Genomic DNA, 21,276 nt, shown 5'->3' on the forward strand with positions numbered 1-21,276 from the left:
CTCATGCGCGACACATGCAGACTTCTGCGGCCATTTGAGGAGATCACCAAACTGGTCAGTCGCAGCCATGGCGCCATCAGTGACATGGTACCTTATGCCTTCTTTCTGGAGCGTGCATTGCGTCGTGTCATTGATCAGGCTGTGGAGGAGCAGGAGCGGGAAGATGAGGAAGTCGCAATGCTGGATGAATTCCCAGGGGGGGCTACTCTATCTGAGACAAGTCAACAACAGGAGTCTGATGAGGAGTCAGAGGAGGATGGTGCCGGGGCGGATGAGCAGGAGCAAGAAGAGCATGCTTTAAACCTTTCTGGGATCCCTGTTGTGCGAGGATGGGGAGAGGAGAATGAAGAGGACGACATTATCCTGGATGATGAGCAGGAGCCAGGCCACCACACCGCTTCCACTTTAGTGCAAATGGGGGCCTTCATGCTCCAGTGTTTTAATAGGGACCCCCGTATAAAAAGCATGAGGGTCAAGGACCAGTACTGGGTGGCAACGTACTTAGACCCCCGGTACAAACACAAAATGGCGGAAATGTTACCGCCGTCGCAGAGGGCTGTCAGAATGCAGCACTTCCAGGCCTTGCTTCGAGAAATGCTGCATTCTGCTTTTGCGTGCGCTGGCAGAGGAGCAATTCCCACTCCCAGAGAAGGATTTGCGGGTACCAATCCAACAGCGCCTGCAAGAAGAGGCCGGTTTGAAGATGTGTTGGTGACTTCGGATATGAGGTCATTCTTTCAGCCGACCCATCGACAGGTGTCATCCGGATCCAGCATCAGGGAACGCCTAGACCGTCAGGTGTCCGACTACATTGGGTTAACGGCCGATGTGGACGCTCTGAGGAGTGATGAACCCCTAGACTACTGGGTGGGCAGGCTTGACCTCTGGCCAGAGCTTGCCCAATTTGCAATCGAACTGTTGGCTTGCCCCTCATCCAGTGTCCTGTCCGAAAGGACGTTCAGCGCAGCAGGGGGGATTGTGACCGATAAGCGTACTCGCCTAGCTCACCACAGTGTTAACTACCTCACATTTCTAAAAATGAATGAGGCATGGATCTCGGAGGAATTCAACACATGTGATCAGTAGACCATGTATATGTCTATAAACAATTTTTGGAATCAAGCACACAGACCTTCTTAATTCATTTGGCTCACTTCCCTGACCCAAAAAAGCACACCGTACTATATGCCCCTACCCTCCTCTTTGAAGAGGTTGAGCGGTGTCATATTTCTACTGGGGCTGCTTATTATGAGGGGTTCCCACCATCCCTGTGCTGTGCTGACTTCCTCCTGGGTGTTCTTATTATGAGGGGCTCCCACCATCCCTGTGCTGTGCTGACTTCCTCCTGGGGGTTCTTATTATGAGGGGATCACACCATCCCTGTGCTGTGCTGACTTCCTCCTGGGGCTGCTTACGGTGCTGCTGTCAGCGCTGTATGTCACGGAGCTGCTGTCAGCGCTGTATGTCACGGAGCTGCTGTCAGCGCTGTATGTCACGGAGCTGCTGTCAGCGCTGTATGTCACGGAGCTGCTGTCAGCGCTGTATGTCACGGAGCTGCTGTCAGCGCTGTATGTCACGGAGCTGCTGTCAGCGCTGTATGTCACGGAGCTGCTGTCAGCGCTGTATGTCACGGAGCTGCTGTCAGCGCTGTATGTCACGGAGCTGCTGTCAGCGCTGTATGTCACGGAGCTGCTGTCAGCGCTGTATGTCACGGAGCTGCTGTCAGCGCTGTATGTCACGGAGCTGCTGTCAGCGCTGTATGTCACGGAGCTGCTGTCAGCGCTGTATGTCACGGAGCTGCTGTCAGCGCTGTATGTCACGGTGCTGCTGTCAGCGCTGTATGTCACGGAGCTGCTGTCAGCGCTGTATGTCACGGAGCTGCTGTCAGCGCTGTATGTCACGGAGCTGCTGTCAGCGCTGTATGTCACGGAGCTGCTGTCAGCGCTGTATGTCACGGAGCTGCTGTCAGCGCTGTATGTCACGGAGCTGCTGTCAGCGCTGTATGTCACGGAGCTGCTGTCAGCGCTGTATGTCACGGTGCTGCTGTCAGCGCTGTATGTCACGGAGCTGCTGTCAGCGCTGTATGTCACGGAGCTGCTGTCAGTGCTGTATGTCACGGAGCTGCTGTCAGCGCTGTATGTCACGGAGCTGCTGTCAGCGCTGTATGTCACGGAGCTGCTGTCAGCGCTGTATGTCACGGTGCTGCTGTCAGCGCTGTATGTCACGGAGCTGCTGTCAGCGCTGTATGTCACGGAGCTGCTGTCAGCGCTGTATGTCACGGAGCTGCTGTCAGCGCTGTATGTCACGGAGCTGCTGTCAGCGCTGTATGTCACGGAGCTGCTGTCAGCGCTGTATGTCACGGTGCTGCTGTCAGCGCTGTATGTCACGGAGCTGCTGTCAGCGCTGTATGTCACGGAGCTGCTGTCAGTGCTGTATGTCACGGAGCTGCTGTCAGCGCTGTATGTCACGGAGCTGCTGTCAGCGCTGTATGTCACGGAGCTGCTGTCAGCGCTGTATGTCACGGTGCTGCTGTCAGCGCTGTATGTCACGGAGCTGCTGTCAGCGCTGTATGTCACGGAGCTGCTGTCAGCGCTGTATGTCACGGAGCTGCTGTCAGCGCTGTATGTCACGGAGCTGCTGTCAGCGCTGTATGTCACGGAGCTGCTGTCAGCGCTGTATGTCACGGTGCTGATGTCAGTGCTCTGTATTACGGTGCTGCTGTCAGTGCTCTGTATCTCCTGCACCCTCTTGTTTGCCTACCCTGGTCCCTGACCTTCCCTCTCCTCCATTGCCTTCATTAGCTCCATAGTCCTGAATTGTCAGAACAATTTCCCAAATAAAAAAAAAATGCTTGTAGTTATCGATCCCAAATTCACCTCATACATGTATTATGCTATTGTCCAGGTGGTGGGACTACGTGCTACCCCCTAATAATTACCCCGTGGCCGCAAATTCGACCTAAAGGTTTGCGAAATTCGCCTCCCATTGAAGTCAATGGAGCCCGCGGCGAACGGTCGTTTTCGCGAACGTTTGTGTCCGTTCGCGTTTCGCGTTCGCGAAACGTCCCGTCGGAAGTTCGTCCATCACTAATATCCACACAAATGAAATGTCAATAAGGGGTTAATAGCATACATACAAAATAAATGTTTGTTGCCAATAACACTCACATTATACCCATTAAATCATCAAAAAATATAAGAAATATAAAACTGACATAAAACAAAAAACAGCTTATAGCTGAGACTGGAAGATAAAGTCCAATATATCAGTGATTATCGAGTCACCACGGTGAGTCCAAACAAAGCTGCAAATCAGTGCCCGTCACCAGGTTTTTGATGCGCTTACCAGATGCGGATTAGATAGTAGCCTTAATAATATTTATCCGAAGCAGGTTATGGTTTTAGTGATAAGACATCCGATCATGATTCTTGCCTCCTGATTACACTTATCATAGGTATATGGCAGTACCACAGCCTTTAAAACTTCAACAGTCAGCAATCGCGTATGTCACCAACATCAACCCCAGAAAGAAAAAGATGCCTCCATAGCGTAAAACCATTCAAATATTTATTTAAATAAAAATATCGCACTTACGTAAAGATTTCTTTAAAACAGCAAACAAAATCACATAAAGCCGGCCGGCATTCAAAAGAGCGTCCCTTCCTCCCCTCGTAGAGCGTGGTAGCGTCACTGCGTACCTTCCCAGACGCGTTTCGTCATAGATGACGTTATCAATGGGGAACGGGCAACGCAGCGACGCACCACCTTTTATGCCCAGACCTCGTTCTGAGATGCGAGATCCGGCCTACAACGCCATCTTAACTGATGGAAAAAATAACTGATGATTCCATATTAAGGAAGGGAAAAAAGGTAAACAAAAAAGACATATTACAAATTAGCTCGCGATGACAAAGTTGTAATATACAATTGTGGCTGTGATAATGGGTAAACACAGAGGGGATCACCATAGGTTTGATATTAGATAAACCATGTGGCGAGTGGAAATCTAAAAATCGGTATATGTAAATATGTGATAACTAAGTGTGAAAAAATTTATCGATATGAAAAATGAATATATAAATACATCAAATACCATAAACTTATGCGGAAATATGCATGTATGAAAAATACATATCCCCACATAGACATAATTATTAATGTATAAGAAATTAAATACATGATGAAAAAATGTGAAATAAAAAATATATATGAAGTACAACATGAATAGTGCAAAAATCAATAATAAATATATAAATACCCTAAATTAAATATGTGTATGCATATACTTAAAATATAAAATTTGACTGTATCAGAAATTAATATGGATAGAGTGAAAAGTTAATGATACACCAATCCATTTAAGGAAGTGTGCACATAATTTATATGTACAATCAATAACTTATATGTGCAATCAATATTCAATCCTCCATATGGATTGAATATTGATACCGATATTAATGCGTTCATAGATAATTCCTGAACCTGTCTTTTTTATTTTATGTTTTATTAGTTACACCTGTCCTGATTACCATTATATGTGTTATGGGCATGTTTAATTTTATTGTTTTTGTGTAAACCCGCTCTGAGCTGCGGGAACTGGCCTTAAATACCACTATTGCAGTATATAATTAAAATGGGTGTATTATTGATTGCACATATAAGTTATTGATTGTACATATAAATTATGTGCACACTTCCTTCAATGGATTGGTGTATCATTAACTTATCACTCTATCCATATTAATTTCTGATACAGTCAAATTTTATATTTTAAGTATATACATACACATATTTAATTTAGGGTATTTATATATTTACTATTGATTTTTGCACTATTCATGTTGTACTTCATATATATTTTTTATTTCACATTTTTTCATCATGTATTTAATTTCTCATAAATTAATAATTATGTCTATGTCCGCATAAGTTTATGGTATTTGATGTATTTATATATTAATTTTTCATATCAATAAATTTTTTCACACTTAGTTATCACATATTTACATATACCGATTTTTTAAATTTCCACTCGCCACATGGTTTATCTAATATCGAACCTATGGTGATCCCCTCTGTGTTTACCCTTTATCACAGCCACAATTGTATATTACAACTTTGTCATCGCGAGCTAATTTGTAATATGTCTTTTTTGTTTACCTTTTTTTCCCTTCCTTAATATGGAATCATCAGTTATTTTTGCCATCAGTTAAGATGGCGTTGTAGGCCGGATCTCACATCTCAGAACGAGGTCTGGGCATAAAAGGTGGTGCGTCGCTGCGTTGCCCGTTCCCCATTGATAACGTCATCTATGACGAAACGCGTCTGGGAAGGTACGCAGTGACGCCACCACGCTCTACGAGGGGAGGACGGGACGCTCTTTTGAAAGCCGGCCGGCTTTATGTGATTTTGTTTGCTGTTTTAAAGAAATCTTTACGTAAGTGCGATATTTTTATTTAAATAAATATTTGAATGGTTTTACGCTATGGAGGCATCTTTTTCTTTCTGGGGTTGATGTTGGTGACATACGCGATTGCTGACTGTTGAAGTTTTAAAGGCTGTGGTACTGCCATATACCTATGATACGTGTAATCAGGAGGCAAGAATCATGATCGGATGTCTTATCACTAAAACCATAACCTGCTTCGGATAAATATTATTAAGGCTACTATCTAATCCGCATCTGGTAAGCGCATCAAAAACCTGGTGACGGGCACTGATTTGCAGCTTTGTTTGGACTCACCGTGGTGACTCGATAATCACTGATATATTAGACTTTATCTTCCAGTCTCAGCTATAAGCTGTTTTTTGTTTTATGTCAGTTTTATATTTCTTATATTTTTGATGATTTAATGGGTATAATGTGAGTGTTATTGGCAACAAACATTTATTTTGTATGTATGCTATTAACCCCTTATTGACATTTCATTTGTGTGGATATATTTTTTATTACTATATAGGGCCAGTGGCGCAGCTTTCCAAATTTTCTTATATTTATACATCAGTTTACATAGCACTTTACATTCACATTAGTCCCTGCCCTCAAGGAGCTTACAACCTCTCATACATACTGGGGTTGATTTACTAAAACTGTAGAGTGCAAAATCTGGTGCAGCTGTACATGAACAATCAGCTGCTAACTTCAGCTTGTTCAATGAAGCTTTGCCAAAATAAAAACTGGAAACCGATTGGTTTTTATACAGAGCTGCACAAGATTTTGCACTTTCCATTCCTACTGTATGCTAAGGCCACATTAGAAAGGAGCCATTTAACCTACCAGTATGTCTTTGGAGACACCGGGAGAACATGTAGACTCCAGGCAGGTAGTCTGGTGGCTGGAATCTGAACCAACAGCCCTAACACTGCTAGGCAGAAGTGCTAACCACTTAGCCACTGTGCTGCATAGTCACAGGGGGTAAAAGTACATTTTGCAATAAGGAAACATATTCTAAAGACAAGTGTCTAGAAGGGGAGATCTCGCCAATATTCCTGCTGTGTCACTGGGACAAGAAGTGAAGAGAAATCTCCATGACAGGACAAAGACAAAACTTAGCAGTGATATTATCATTTCCTACTCTATCCAAAACGAACGTAAAAGGCTTTGGCTTTACACGTCATACATATGGTACGGTTTCCTTATTCCCCAGTCAGCAGGTGGAAGAGAAAAGAAAATAGCAGAATCTACCCTTAAGCCCTGGTACACACTGATGCTACTTTGAAATCGTGCTACTTCAATTGCAGTAGTACGATTTCAAAGTAGAAGGTCAGTGCGATTTTAGGTGCTACTTGGCTGACATCTGTGCACTTCATTCACAGATGTGTATAAAAGTCGTACCTGAAATCGCAAAAAAATAGTGCAAGAACCCATTCTTCAAATTGGTGTGGCACCGCAAAGTCGGACTCGCACCGATTTGACCGGTTCCATTGCTGATAATAGAGTGCGACTTGTCATGCGATTTGGAACTGTCAAATCACATGACAAGTTGCACTGATGTGAACAGGAGCTAAAAGGAAGCTTAACTGCAGTTTTGGAGGAAACAGATACAGCTCATCTTTTTATGATATTGCTTTATTTGAATGCTGCTTTCCCTAACCAGAAATTATAGGTTAGCTGTCATGATGACACATCAAAGTCAAACAGAAATTCATTTTGTAAATGTTGTGTACATATGCAGTGGTTAACAAATCCAAATCATCACATCACCACATCTTTTACTAGATGGATTTTAAAAATACCCTCAGTTTATAATTACCTAAAATATCCAGTGGCAGACAAGCTAATTGACTGCAAAAATGCGTTTTTTACCTGAAACACAAAAATAAAACTTTAATTAAAATGGCATAAAATAAATCTCTCTACTGGTGGCAGATATTGCATGAAACATACACTTAAAATAAGATGTCATTTAGCTAGAAAGCACACAGCCTTTGTTAGTATGTTTTTGCACCTATGCAGGGGCATTTTCCTGAACTGTGTTTAAAGAATGCTCTTCCATTTCACTTTTCCCCTATACGCAAAAATCGCATCAAAGAAGTGCATGCATTTTTTTTAAACATGTCACTGTAAAGCACCTGCTACTTTGCCACCATGTGCTTTGGTGCACAATTTCACAGATGCGATAGCAAGGTGCGATGGATTGGCATTAACAAGTTATTGTTACAGCTGTGTGCCTGCAAAAAAAAAATTGAACATTTTTGCGTTTTGAACAAAATATGAACCTTCTTACACTTTACCCTTCTCACAAGGAATACTTAAAAATGTTGCTGCTATTTTCATATAGTCGCTTATGTTGTCTTTTGGTCGGTCTTTTACATTATAAAGGTATATTTAAAACATTTTATAAATTGCAAAATAATTTTACATTCATAAAATGTAGATGATAGAATATGTATAATATGTAATTTAACAACTATAAAATTGATATGTGCACTTATACACGTTCCTCTGAGATAAGAATCTAGACAGCTCAGTAGCTTACCTGCTACCCAGTACCCTCTAGTGGTGCTACAGAGTACTAATGTAGACTGAATTGTGCAGTTGATATTCTGTACTGTGACTTTCATCCAATATACAAAATATTGTAGCAGAGTGTTTAAAAAAACCAATGTGTTTATCCAACAATGGAGACTGTCCGGTAAGGAAAAGGGGAGGGGAGAACGAGTGAGCACTCCCCCCCCCCCGGACCATACCAGGCCACATGCCCTCAACATGGGGGGTTGGTACTTTGGGGCAGAGGGGGCCCCTGCGCCACCCCCACCCCAGAGCACCTTGTCCCCATGTTGATGAGGACAAGGGCCTCTTCCTGACAATCCTTGCCTGGTGGTTGTCGGGGTCTGCGGGCGGGAACTTATTGTGATCTGGAAGCCCCCTTTAACAAAGGGCCCCCCAGATCACGGACCCCTACCCTAGGTGAATGAGTATGGGGTACATCGTACACCTACCCATTCACCTAAAAAAAAGTGTCAAAAATAAACACACTACACAGGTTTTTAAAGTATTTTATTAAGGCAGCTCCAGGTCTTCTCCCTCTTCTGGCGGTGTGTTCTCTCCTCTCCGGTCCTTCTCCCCTCTCCGGTTCTTCTCCTCTCTGCGCTGTCCTCTCTCTCTGCTATCTTCTGCTCTTTCGCTGGGTTTTCTCCCTCTGTTCAGCTTCTCTCCCCTCTTCCCCTCCTCCCCGGCTGACGTAAGTGGGAGGGCTCAGCCCAGCCCACTAGAGCTGTGAGCCTGAGAGAAGAGACCTGACTGTCAGCTGAGGGCATAAGCCTGAACCACGATCTGTCTGATCCACCGAGAAATAGTGGCAAACGAGACCGGCAGGCCCTTCTTTGGACCTGCCACCGATACAAACAGAGAGTCTGACCAAAAAGGAGCTGTAGCAGACATATACACCAGCAGAGCCTGGACTGCATCCAAAGAATGCAAAGCAACCTCTTTGGGATGTGACGGCCGAGAACATAAGGACGGAAGCACAATGTCCTCATTTAGATGAAATGCCAAAACAACCTAGACTAGGCAGAAAACAACTGAGCTGCTGGTAGCAGAGTGAGAAATTATAGCCAGTAGGACCGCCCCCTGGGCGGTACTGTACAGCTTTGCTGTTTTTATGTGTTCTGCCTAGTCCTCTCCTAAAGGTGGCAATATAACCCTAAGGTCAAGATTAAAGGTGCAGTGTTGGTCAATGAACGAAAGAGAAATAGCGGGTTCGTGTGATGCCCGCCAGTGACCTGCAAACGCGGTGAGGAAAGGCAAAACAGGGAACTGCCTAAAACAAGGTGATTTCCTGTTCTGCCTAGTGACATGATAGAGATCTACTGTTCCCAGTGATCAGGAACATCTCTATCATGTTCTAGCCCATCCCCCCTGCAGTTAGAACACACCCAGGGAACACTCTTAACCCCTTGATCGCCCCCTAGTCTTAACCATATATCTATATATTTCTATACTGATCAATGTAATAATGTCACTGGTCCCCAAAAAGTGTAATTTTGGGTAATGTCGCAGTCTCGCTAAAAATTGCAGATCGGCGCCATTACCAGTAAAAACTATAAAAGTAAATAAAAGTCCCTAAATCTATCCCATAGTTTGTAGACGTGATAACTTTTGCTCAAACCAATCAATATATGCCTATTATATTTTTTTCCCAAAATATGTAGAAGAATATATATAGGCCTTAACTGATGAATAAATTAGTTTTTTATATATTTTTTGGATATGTATTATAGAAGTAAAAAAAAAAAAAAATTTGTCATGCAATTTTACATGTCAAAACGCTCCAATGTGAATGAGGGCTCATCGTCAAAGCTTAAACAAGCGGAAGTTAGAAGCTGGTTATTATTAGGGATGAGTCGGTTCGGTTCACACCAGAACATGCGAACAGACAAAAAAATTGTGCGAGCATACAAACATTGTTAAAGTCTATGGGACACAAATGTAAAAAATCAATTGTTCATTTTAAATGCTTATATGTAAGTTATTGCCATGAAACGTGTTTGGGGACCCGGGTACTGCCCCAGGGGACATGTATCAATCCAAAAAAAAAAGTTTTTAAAACAGACGTTTTTTCAGGAGCAGTGATTTTAATAATACTTAAAGTGAAACAATAAAAAATGAAAATAAATGTGAATAAAAAATGTATACTGCTATCTGAACAGAAAGGTATAAAATCCAATACTATTGTCCCCTGCCAAGATATCTGTATAAACACAGCAGTCACTGTGTTACATTTTCACTCTTCATATTTCTGAAACACCACCTGAATTACTCTTTACTATATATGTATGTGGACACAATTGTGTCTTTCTGTAGCTCATTGTATGTTGCTAATTAATTGCAAGACCTGTACTAACAGACTCTTTATTTACAAGGCCTAAAGCCTAGTACACACTATTATTTTTTCTTTTCATTCAACGCAGCTGGCTAAACTGAAAAAAAAACAACCTGAAGAGCTCGGGAGGAGCCGCTGTACTATATGCAATGTTAGTAAAGCAATTTCCCCTGCTCCCCTATTGTGTTATGACAGGAGGATGGCTCTCACCAGAACACACCAGATATCGCTCTCAGCAATTGGCTGATCGGCAGACCTTTTTTGCTCATGACCCTTCGACAGAAGACAGCCGAATGCCGTGTACACATGAGCGGAATTTCCAACAGAAAAAGTCAGACAGGAGCTTTTCATCATATATATTCTGATCGTGTGTATGCCCCATCTGACTTTTTACGTTGAAAATTCTGACGGACCTAGAAAGAGAACATGTTCTAAATTTTTCTGATGCAACCAATTCCTATCAGGAAACAGCTCATCTATATGCTGTTCTGACGTACCAAAAACGGTGCATGCTCTGAAGCAAGTACAAGATGGAAGCTATGGGCTACTGGCTATTGAACTTCCTTTTTCTAGTCCCGTTGTACGTGTTGTACATCACCACGTTCTTAAAGGTCGGACTTTGGAGTGACCATGTGTATGGTAGACAGCTTGAGAGGAATTCCGTTGGCATTGCGTCGGAGAAACCTTCAGAGTTTATTCAGACGGAAAAAACCCTTGTGTGTATACGGTTCTTTCACATGAAGTGGTGTCTGTGCAGGGAGTGAGAAGGCCACGTGACACTGTGGTGTAATGCATAAGGGAGGGTTTTGATGACATCCCAACACTCTTCGGCAGGAATGGTGTGGTAACTACATGAGTGAGAGGACTGTTTACGGGCGATTTTTGCATATTCTGGAGTGTTGCATGCAAGATATAGCGTGGTGCGTTGGTAGCACCTTTTATCAGTAAGTGTACATCTCTAAGATTTTATTTGCAATCAAACCTATTTTAAGGATAATGCTATGGACTATGCTTTGGTGTTTTTTCCCCTTTTCTATGTATTGATGTATGGAGGCAACCACAGCGGATGCAGCAGATTAAGAAGCATTGAATGGTATCTTAGGCTGGCAAGCAAGTTTTAGCCCTCTGAGAGTGACAAAATCGTACATAGACAATATGAATAGTGTGGTCATATCCCTCAACTGAGAGCACAGCTGGTGGAGTGAACACAGATCACAGAGTGGTTTTATGAGCACTGATGGTGGGAGCCATTAACCACTTCAGTTTGGTAAGGTTTTACCCCCTTAATGACCAGAGATTTTTTTTCAACTTGGCACTGCGCTGCTTTAACTGGTAATTGCACGGCCATGCAATGCTGTACCCAAACAAAAGTTATGTCCTTTTTTCCCCACAAATAGAGCTGTCTCTGGGGGGTAATTGATCACCACTGAGATTTTTATTTTTTTGTGAAGTAAAAAAAAAATGACTGAAAATTGTGAAAACAAATGATATTTTCTACTTTTTGTTATAAAAAAAAAAATCCAATAAACTAAATTTTTGTCATACATTTAGGCCAAAATGTATTCAGCCACATGTCTTTGGTAATCCTTCAGAGACTGGTACACAGAGCAGTATTCCAACATGATAAGGACTCCAAACACACCTCCAAGATGACCACTGCTTTGCTAAAGAAGCTGAGGGTAAAGGTGATGGATTGGCCAAGCATGTCTCCAAACCTAGACTCTATTGAGCATCTGTGGGACATCCTCAAACGGAAGGTGGAGGAGCGCAAGGTCTCTAACATCAACCAGCTCCATGATATCATCATGGAGGAGTGGAAGAGGACTCCAGTGTCATCCTGTGAAGCTCTGGTGAACTCCATGCCCAAGAGGGTTATATCAGTGCTGGAAAATAATGGTGGCCACACAAAATATTGACACTTTGGGCCCAATTTGGACATTTTCACATAGGGATGTACTCACTTTTGTTGCCAGCGGTTTAGACATTAATGGCTGTGTGTTGAGTTATTTTGAGGGGACAGCAACTTTACCCTGTTATACAAGCTGCACACGCACTACATTGTAGCAAAGTGTAATTTCTTCAGTGTTGTCAAATGAAAAGATATCATAAAATATTTACAAAAATGGTGGAGGGGTGTACTCACTTTTGTGAGATACTGTACATTGTGACCCCATATCTGTCACACTTGCTGGGTAGAAACTGTTTGCAAACAAGGCGGCTAGAAAATTGAATCAAGGACTCATCTATGCAGACAGCTTGTTCGGGGATATACAAGGCTGCACATTTTTGGTTCACATGATTTACGAGGGGTCAAATTTTGTGGCGCCGATCATATCCAGTGTCACCCCGAGGACAACAGAGTTAATTGTTGTTGAAGTGCATAAACCGTAACATTTACTCGTACCTAGTCCTGGCCATGGCAACAGAGAACACAGGCACATGATGAATATGTGGACCAATATGACTGCAAGATGCCCATGCCCATGATGAGGGATAGGCCCAGAAAGGTCTTAAATTAGGAAACTGTGATACGTTTCCATGCGAATTGTCTGGCAAGGGTCAGATCTTTCATAAAGAACAGCTCATAAAAACCAAGGGGAGATGAATTAGCTGTTTCCACCTGAATTCTGGGTTGGCAAGTGAATGGGGGGGGGGGGGCTGAGTATGGGCACTGCAGAAGTAGTGGGCTGCCAATCAAGATTTTCAAGCACATCAAGAAGGGCACTATGGGCTCTACGTCTCTAACCTATAGGCCTCTTCACTAGTGTAACTTTCAATTGACATTTTGGCCACTAAATTTATATGTACCTACTGTGACTCACAGGTAAAAAAGTACCTGGTTGTCGAGGACTGTTTGAACTGATACAAAAAAACTGTAACTGCTAGTGCTAGAAGCGATCAAGCCTGACACTGCGGTTTTGTGTGCTGTCTATTGGAAGTGACGGTGATCTACTGATACTGCACTTGTTTGGGTGGGGCGGAGGGGCTAAATGCAGGTGCTGGCAGGTGTCGGGGCTGATCCTGCTAATGACAAGTACTGCTAAGTGGATATTTGGTGGGACACTGATGCTATCAGGGATTGACACTAAAGCTAACTGCCATCACCTGTGACACTAGTACAGTGATCAGAAAAAAAGATCTGTACACTGTACTAATGACACTGTGACAGTGTAGTTCTCAGGTAAGTTATTCATAATGAGCTAGTATGCTATGCATACTAGCTCATTATGCCTTTGCCTTGCACGTTGCATTTATTTATTTTTTTAAAGTGCCTTTACTTCCTCTTTAAAAAGGCAGTAGAACCCTATATTTAGCACTTCCAAACGTTAACAAAAGAAAAAAAAAATTAAACATTATAGCAATACTTACCCAGTCCTTCCATGAACCTTTGGGATTAGCCTCTTTAATTGGTTCCAGGCGTTTCATAAGAGTTTGACAAGCAATCTGTAAAAGAAGAAGAAGAAACTGAAAAAATGAAGACAAACACTGGAGTTAATTTGTCTTAAGCCAGCCCTAGATGGATCGAATTTGGGGTGCTCCAGCAGGGATAGCCGAGATGCAATCCATCTATGGACATGCTGATTGTACTGAGGATCCATCAATCAACTTCAGCGCAACCAGCCTGTCTGATTTTTTTCATGTGACCACTGCCGGCGGCTATAGCCATCAGAAGTGACCATTGTGTTCTGTTGACAGGGAAGTCTCCCCACCAGCAGAACACAGCGTTGTGGGAGGGATTTGCCCAGCAAAACTGACTGTGCTGATGGAGGAATAGAGAAATTTTATTTCCTTCCACCGTAGATGGAAGGAAAGAAATTGTATATTCAAGGGGCTGCCTTAGGCAAGTCTACTTCACTCTACTTAAGTTTTTGCAAATGCCTCGCTAAAGCTGGCCATACACTGATCAAGATTCCACCTGTCCAGCAGGACCAGCCAAATTCTAATCAGTGTGTGGCTGCCCCACTCAAGAGAAGGGACATGCAGTGAAATCCACTATCAGAATACAATGTCCCAGCTTCCATCCACCTCATTTGTGTGGATGGAGGAATCTGTGTTATAATGTTATTACAACATGAAATATCCAATCAAGCAAGAGTAAATTAATGTGTCATATTACTGTAAGTTATCAATGAAAATGTGTACCTTCACTGCCATTCCATTGACGTCAGTCCCTAGAGAGCCACCAGATACCAATGTGTTGGGAACAGAATCTGTGCTGGTCTCACAAACATGCACTTCTGAAACAGGAATCTCCAATTCTCTGCTTGCAATCTGGAAGACATGGGACATGACAAAATAGTTGTATTTTTCTACATGAAAGCTTATTCTGCCTGTATGTAAAATAAATGTATATACTGGTTTCAATGTTGACCACATCATGACTCGTAACGTGAAGTCAGACGACGTGATATGTTCAAAGTACAGACCACCTAAAACTAATATTTTTGATGTTGGCCCATTCCCAGTTTTTTTTTTTCAATTTTTTTTTTGGGGGGGGGGGGGGGGGGGTACAGCAGTGAGAGCTTCTTCTTTGCATGATCAACTTTGTATATTAAGAGAAGAATCCAGCAGCAAAATAATTTGTAGGATATCATAGATACCCTTGGTAACTTGCTTGGCACTCTGGATCAATAATGTTTAGCTTTCTGCAGGTACGTTCAGACGACTAACCGGTTATACGAGGGCCTGCATAGTTGTAGCGCTGAAATCACTTGGCAAAGGCAAAAGCATTTGGCACACAGTATCTCTTCTCATCTCTTAGGTAACTAAACACTAACACCAATACTGGGGCATTCCCACTCACATTGGCACTAATTTAAGGAGCGGTCATCTTATAATTTTAGAGTAGATTTTTCTTTTTCACTCGCTTTTATAAAATTTTCAAAAAGGTAGAAAAAGAGTACAATAACAGTGCTTCATGATACATTTAGACTAGGAGTAAACAAAGCGAAACAGAGGGGGTGAATACAAGTCACCTCAAAGGCTCAATAATTCAATAGTACAGAATATATCAGTTGGACTAAAACCATAAACACGAAAGTCAAATGTATTGTAGTAAATCAAACTACCAAATAATATCTTGTAATAAATGAAGGAGAAATAAGCATACAAAAATGGCAAGAAAGACAAATCTGACCAAATTACAATACAATGCCTTGAAAAAGTATTCATACCCCTTCAAATTTTCCAGATTTTGTCATGTTACAACCAAAAGCGTAAATGTATTTTACAGATGCTCCCCATCAAATCTGACAGAGCTTGAGCTATTTTGCAAAGAGGAATGGGCAAAAATGTCACTCTCTAGATGTGCAAAGCTGGTAGAGACATCCCCAGAAAGACTTGCAGCTGTAACTGCAGTGAAAGGTGGTTCTACAAAGTATTGACACAGGGGGCTGAATACAAATGTACGCCACACTTTTCATATATTTATTTGTAAAACATTTTGAAAACCACTTCACAATTATGTGCCATTTTATGTTGGTCTATCACATAAAATCTGAATAAAATACAATTAGGTTTTTGGTTGTAACAAGACAAAATGTGGAAAATTTCAAGCTATGAATAGTTTTTCAAAGCACTGCATGTTTCCACCTGAGAGGTACATTTTCTCTCATTAAGGTCAATGTATGGGGAGGTCTTCCTTCCCCTGACACCAATTTTAGGGTCAGTCTTCTCCCAACTGGAAAAAATAAAAAGCAATAAAAGGGGCCCCAATATATGGTGTTATTCCCACCAACACATGCTAAACACATCTGACCACCATGCTGTTTATTTTGAGCTGTACATTACATTCTTCTCACCCCAGCAGATGGTGTTTATATTACATACTCCTGATTGATGCATTCTGTGTACTGTGCTTTTTGTAACAAATGTACAGTATGACCACTGTATTTTCTACATTGTGCTGTACACTACATATTCTTGACAGCTGCATTCCACACTTGGTACAGTCCTAACTTTTGCACTCTGTACTAAAAATTATAAATACCTTTGATGCTTCCCTACGAAGACCTTGGTAATCTTGATTTATACTTCCTTTCTCTGCATTCATGGTATGTGTTTATTACCATGTACTACCCCTAGGGAGCGCTACTACCTCTCATTTATTTCTTCCCTGTTTTTTCTCCTACCTAAGATTATTTTTTCTTTTATCTTCTTTCTCTCTTCTACTTTTTCCCCCTATTCTCTCGCTCCTCTTTCAATTTACTCTTTATATAGTTCTGGTAGCAGAACTTTTATTTCCTTGATTATCATTATACCAATATGTAGTATAAGATTTTAGATTCTATAATAATTTTATTTTATTTATTTTTTTCATTTTTATTTAAAAACGATACTCTTGATAATAATTAAGACCTTTTTTTTTTATCTGAGGTCATCTTATATTAACCTGGTCAAAGTTGGATTTATCCTTTCTTATACAATGTATGACAACCTTTTGAGTAGTTAGATCCATGCTAAAATTGTTTTAGTTAAACTACTTTTAGTTTATGTTGGAAATACAACTCAATATTACCATATATGTGATTTTTTTTCTTTTGCTGCCACCATATGTGCTTATGTACTGTATACTAATTGTTAAAATTCAATAAAAAAAATTGACAAGGAAAAATTATAAACACCTGATTTAAGTTTAGACATATTAATAAATTACTGTTGAAATTAAAGTGGAACTTCACTGCATATGAGTACCAAAAACAAAAAATGCAATCTAATTCATTTTTAATATTCAAAGCAAACTCGTCCTTGTCTCCATGCTTTGTTTTGCAGATAAATCACTTTGAAAAACACCCCCTAGCATTTCTGGCTGTGGACAACTTGAGTAAGGGTAGATGATTCATGTAGCATTTACTTCCTGGAATCCATCTGCCCGTAGCTTAGGCATGCAGGCAGGAGGCTGTGCTTAGCTGAGAAAACTACTCCTACCCTCCTAAAGACTCCTTGGATGTATGACATCATTTGCCTAGGCCTGGAAACCAGGAAGCAGAGGCAGCCGCTTATGGCCTCGAACTCACAGGGGCCTCGTGGCCGCCTAATTTGCCTGTGCTTGATCACTAATGTGGACTACGAAAAAAGGCGTGCAGGCAGCCATAAGGCACACTGGTGGGCCGCAAGTCCATGCGGGGCCCTAATCTGAGCTGATCTGGCAGCCCGCACCGCTCACCTGGCCTCTATGCATCTGGCTGGCTGCCTATTCAGGTCAGGAGTCGGGCCAGGTGGCAGAAAATATTCAGCTGCCTGTGAAGGGGAAGCAGGAGCTCCGGTTGATGAATCCCATCCCAGCGCCTGCTGCAGCCTGGCCAACCGCTCAGGGAGAAAGTGAGTGCCCGGCCGTGCAGTGCTCCTGTGTGCATGGATAGTAGGAGTGGTGGGGACAGCTGTACATGGAGGAATTGATTTTTCAATATGCCTTCTGCAGCCACTGAATGCCCACTTTTTCTGCGGGCATTCATTGGATGCAGAAGAATATGAAAAGATCAATTCCTTCATTTGCAGCTGTCCCCATCGCTCCTACTATCCAACTTCTTTTACTGCCCCTGTACTCCGTAGTTTCTTTCAGTTCTCCCTACTGCTCCTTGACTCCCCCGGCACCCCTCAATGCTCTCCCTAATGCTCTCTGGTCCCCGTGCTCCCTGGCTTCCCCCACTGTGCTGTCCAGTCCCCCCACACTGCTCTGTGCTCCCTGGCTCTCCCACAGTGCTCTCCCCCCACAGTGCTCTCTGGCTCCCCCATGCTCTCCCCCCACTGTGCTGTCCAGCTCTCGCCCCACTGCTCTGTGCTCCCTGGCTCCCCCACAGTGCTCTCTGGTCCTCCCTGGCTCCATCCATACTATCCCCCCCAGTGCTCTCCTAGCTCCCCCCAACAGTGCTCTCCAGCCCCTCCAGAGCTCTCTGCTCCCCTGTGCTCCCTGGCCCCTCCCAGTTCTACCTCCCCCTGTGTTGTCCAGTCCCCCCCCAAGTGCTCTCTGCCCCCTGTGCTGTCCAGGCCCCCCCAGTACTCTATTCCACCTGTGCTGTCCAGTCCCCCCAGTGCTCTCTGCCCCCTGTGCTGTCCTGTCCCCCCAGTGCTCTCTGCCCCCTGTGCTGTCCAGTTCACCCCCAGTGCTCTTCCCCCTTGTGCTTTCCAGCCCCCCGTACTTTCTGCCCCCTGTGCTATCCAGTCCCCCTCCCCAGTGCTCTCTGCCCTCTGTGCTGTCCAGCCCATCCCCAGTGCTCTCTGCCCCCTGTGCTGTCCAGTCCCACCCAGTGCTCTCTGCCCCCTGTGCTGTCCAGTCCCCCTCCCCAGTGCTCTCTGGCCTCTGTGCTGTCCAGCCCATCCCCAGTGCTCTCTGCCCCCTGTGCTGTCCAGTCCCACCCAGTGCTCTCTGCCCCCTGTGCTGTCCAGTCCCCCCAGTGCTTTATGCCCCCCATGCTGTCCAGTCCCCCCGTGCTCTCTGCCCCCTGTGCTGTCAAGTCCCCCACCATGCTCCCTGGCTCTCCCTGTGCTTTCTACTCCACCCGTGCTCTCCAGTTCCCCCCCCCCCACAATGCTCTTCAGCTCCCCCGTGCTCTCTGCACTCTTGTGCTTTCCGGCCCCCATTTTTCCCCCTGGCTCCCCACCCCACTGTGCTATCCAGTTCCCCCAGTACTTTACAATTCCCCCCACCCCCCTGTGCTCCCTGGCTCGCCCCATGCTCTCCACCAAACTGCTCTCCACCCCCGGTGCTCTCCACCCCCCACCCCCTGTGCTCTTCTTCCCCTCCCCCAGTACTCTCTGGCCCCCCGTGCTCTCCACCACCCCCATGCTCTCTGCCCCCCAGGCTTTCCACTCCCACCAGTGCACCCCCTAGTGCACTCCAGCACCCCCAGTGCTCTCTGCCCCTTCTTGCCCCCCACACTCTCAGGACCCCCTCTGCTGCTCTCAGCCTCACTTCAGTGCTCTCCGCCACACCTGTTCTCTTTTCAGGCTGGAGAGCGGGGAAGGTACCGCTATCATGGGTTGCTCAGTCTATTTTTTGTCCCTGTCCGGGCCTGGCGGGCAAGGTGAGCAATGAGGCTGGCAAATATCAATAGTCCTGGAGGGAGAAGCGCTCTAAAGAGCTCTAAAGACATCTAAAGCTCTAAAGAAAAATCGGGTGCAAATAGCATGTGTGTGTTATATGCCAATACTTACATTTTAGCTGCCTCGGAGTGGACAGGGAGGGGGGCCGGATGATCGGCGTCAGATTACATACAGTGAGAATCTCCTGTTTACTTGGCGGCCTCTCTAATAGGAAGTCCCATCTCCTGGACCGCCATTGGACCACACTGTTCTGTCTATCATATTAGATTTTCACTGTATGTAATCTGTTGGCACTCGTCCCGCCCTATCCCTGTCCCCTCTAGGCTGCAGATGGGCATCAACCAGGCTGCACTAATGGCAGTGGTGAAGCTGCTGCATTGATGGCAATGGTGAGGCTGCATTGATGGCACTTGTGAGGCTGCAGATGGGCATCAACCAGGCTGCACTAATGGCAGTGGTGAGGCTGCTGCATTGATGGCAATGGTGAGGCTGCATTGATGGCAATGGTGAGGCTGCAGATGGGCATCAACCAGGCTGCACTAATGGCAGTGGTGAGGCTGCTGCATTGATGGCAATGGTGAGGCTGCATTGATGGCAATGGTGAGGCTGCAGATGGTCACTGACCCTTATTTTGCTTTAAAGTTCCTTACTTATAATTTTTGTTTTTTTCCTGAAACTTCCCTCTTAAAATGAATGTGTGTGTTATACGCCGATAAATACAACCTTTACAACCACTGTAACTGTATTGCTATTACATGGGGGCCAACAAGCTCCCTATATGATATCTTTGGACCAGTTTATAGGTACTCTCTATGCAGACCTATCTATTAGACCTCTGTAGCCTCCCCATTACTCTGGACATGCAAATCAAGCACAAGCAGTTCCTGATCTGCTGTTTTACCAGCCAAAGGTACCAAGGTTTGAGAGCTAGACCACAAAACTGCGCAGGTTCATTCTGTGTAGAATGGAGAGAAGAATTGATGTTCCTCTAATTTCCTGCTCACTATCCTGAGGATTTTCTTGTAGTCTTGGGCTCCCAGGAGAAGAAAGAATGCCCAGGAACTATGAATGGTGGGGTATCTTATGTTGGCTTTAAAAATAATTGGTCATCCAAGTCACTTTTACCTGAAGGACAGCTGAATAAAGAGAAACAAACTCCAAGAATGATGCATGGGACACCTTTCTTGATGTTGTTGATGTAAATTACAAGACCCATTTCTGCAAAACAACCCTGACTATGAATCTCAGAGCAAAAGAAGTTATACCAAAAGAGAAGTACTGGTCAGCATTTCAGCTTGCTTACACAGAAAATGAAAATATATGAAAATATACCTGCATGATCTTTGTGTGGACTCCCTGTCCCATCTCTACCCCACCATGACTAATCAACACTGTTCCATCCAGATAGATGTGGACAAGAGCTGCAGCCTACAACAGAATCATGTATAATAGGTTATGCTTTTATACATTTTGAATCTAGGTCCAATTTCTGTAATATAAATGAGTACAGCATATACACAAAAACATGGTCCAGAAATTTTGAAGCAAAATAACGTTTTTCCCCTGTTTTTGGAAAAATGTAAAAAAAGTAGTTTTACAAATCGAAAGTCATTTTGTTACACTGTGAAGATTGAAATCTAGGGTATATATAAGTATTATGCTTGGAATAAAAGTACAGTTTAAACTAAACTTGCTTTCCAAATATTTGTTTTTTTACAAATGGAACAAGAAGGACTGCATCAACTATACATCAGAATAGGTAACCCCTCCCCCTTTCCTTCGTAATAATGTAAAAGCTTCCTACCAATATGCATTTTCAGTTACTGACAATGCTGATCCAGAAACATATATTGCTCTATGAAGAGCTTAAAAGAATGTTCTCCTGATTTTCCGGTGTCATTTTATCTAT

General features: G+C 43.6%; 1 protein-coding gene across 1 annotated transcript in view; it reads right to left on the reverse strand.

The window, feature by feature from the left end:
* The window catches only part of LOC143924365 (aldehyde oxidase-like), a 191,887-nt gene that overhangs the window by 44,039 nt on the left and 126,572 nt on the right, over window positions 1–21,276 (reverse strand). The window contains exons 27-30 of the mRNA XM_077448645.1: window positions 20,700–20,795; window positions 14,469–14,597; window positions 13,695–13,769; window positions 7,254–7,306 (exon numbers count right to left, since the gene is read on the reverse strand). Of these exons, the coding sequence (XP_077304771.1) occupies window positions 7,254–7,306; window positions 13,695–13,769; window positions 14,469–14,597; window positions 20,700–20,795 (353 nt within the window). The remainder of the gene's footprint in view (window positions 1–7,253; window positions 7,307–13,694; window positions 13,770–14,468; window positions 14,598–20,699; window positions 20,796–21,276) is intronic.

This window comes from Lithobates pipiens, unplaced genomic scaffold (genome assembly GCF_037356315.1).
Source record: "Lithobates pipiens isolate NorthernLeopardFrog02 unplaced genomic scaffold, aLitPip1_a1.2 Scaffold_22, whole genome shotgun sequence".
NCBI classification, from domain to species: Eukaryota; Metazoa; Chordata; class Amphibia; order Anura; family Ranidae; genus Lithobates; species Lithobates pipiens.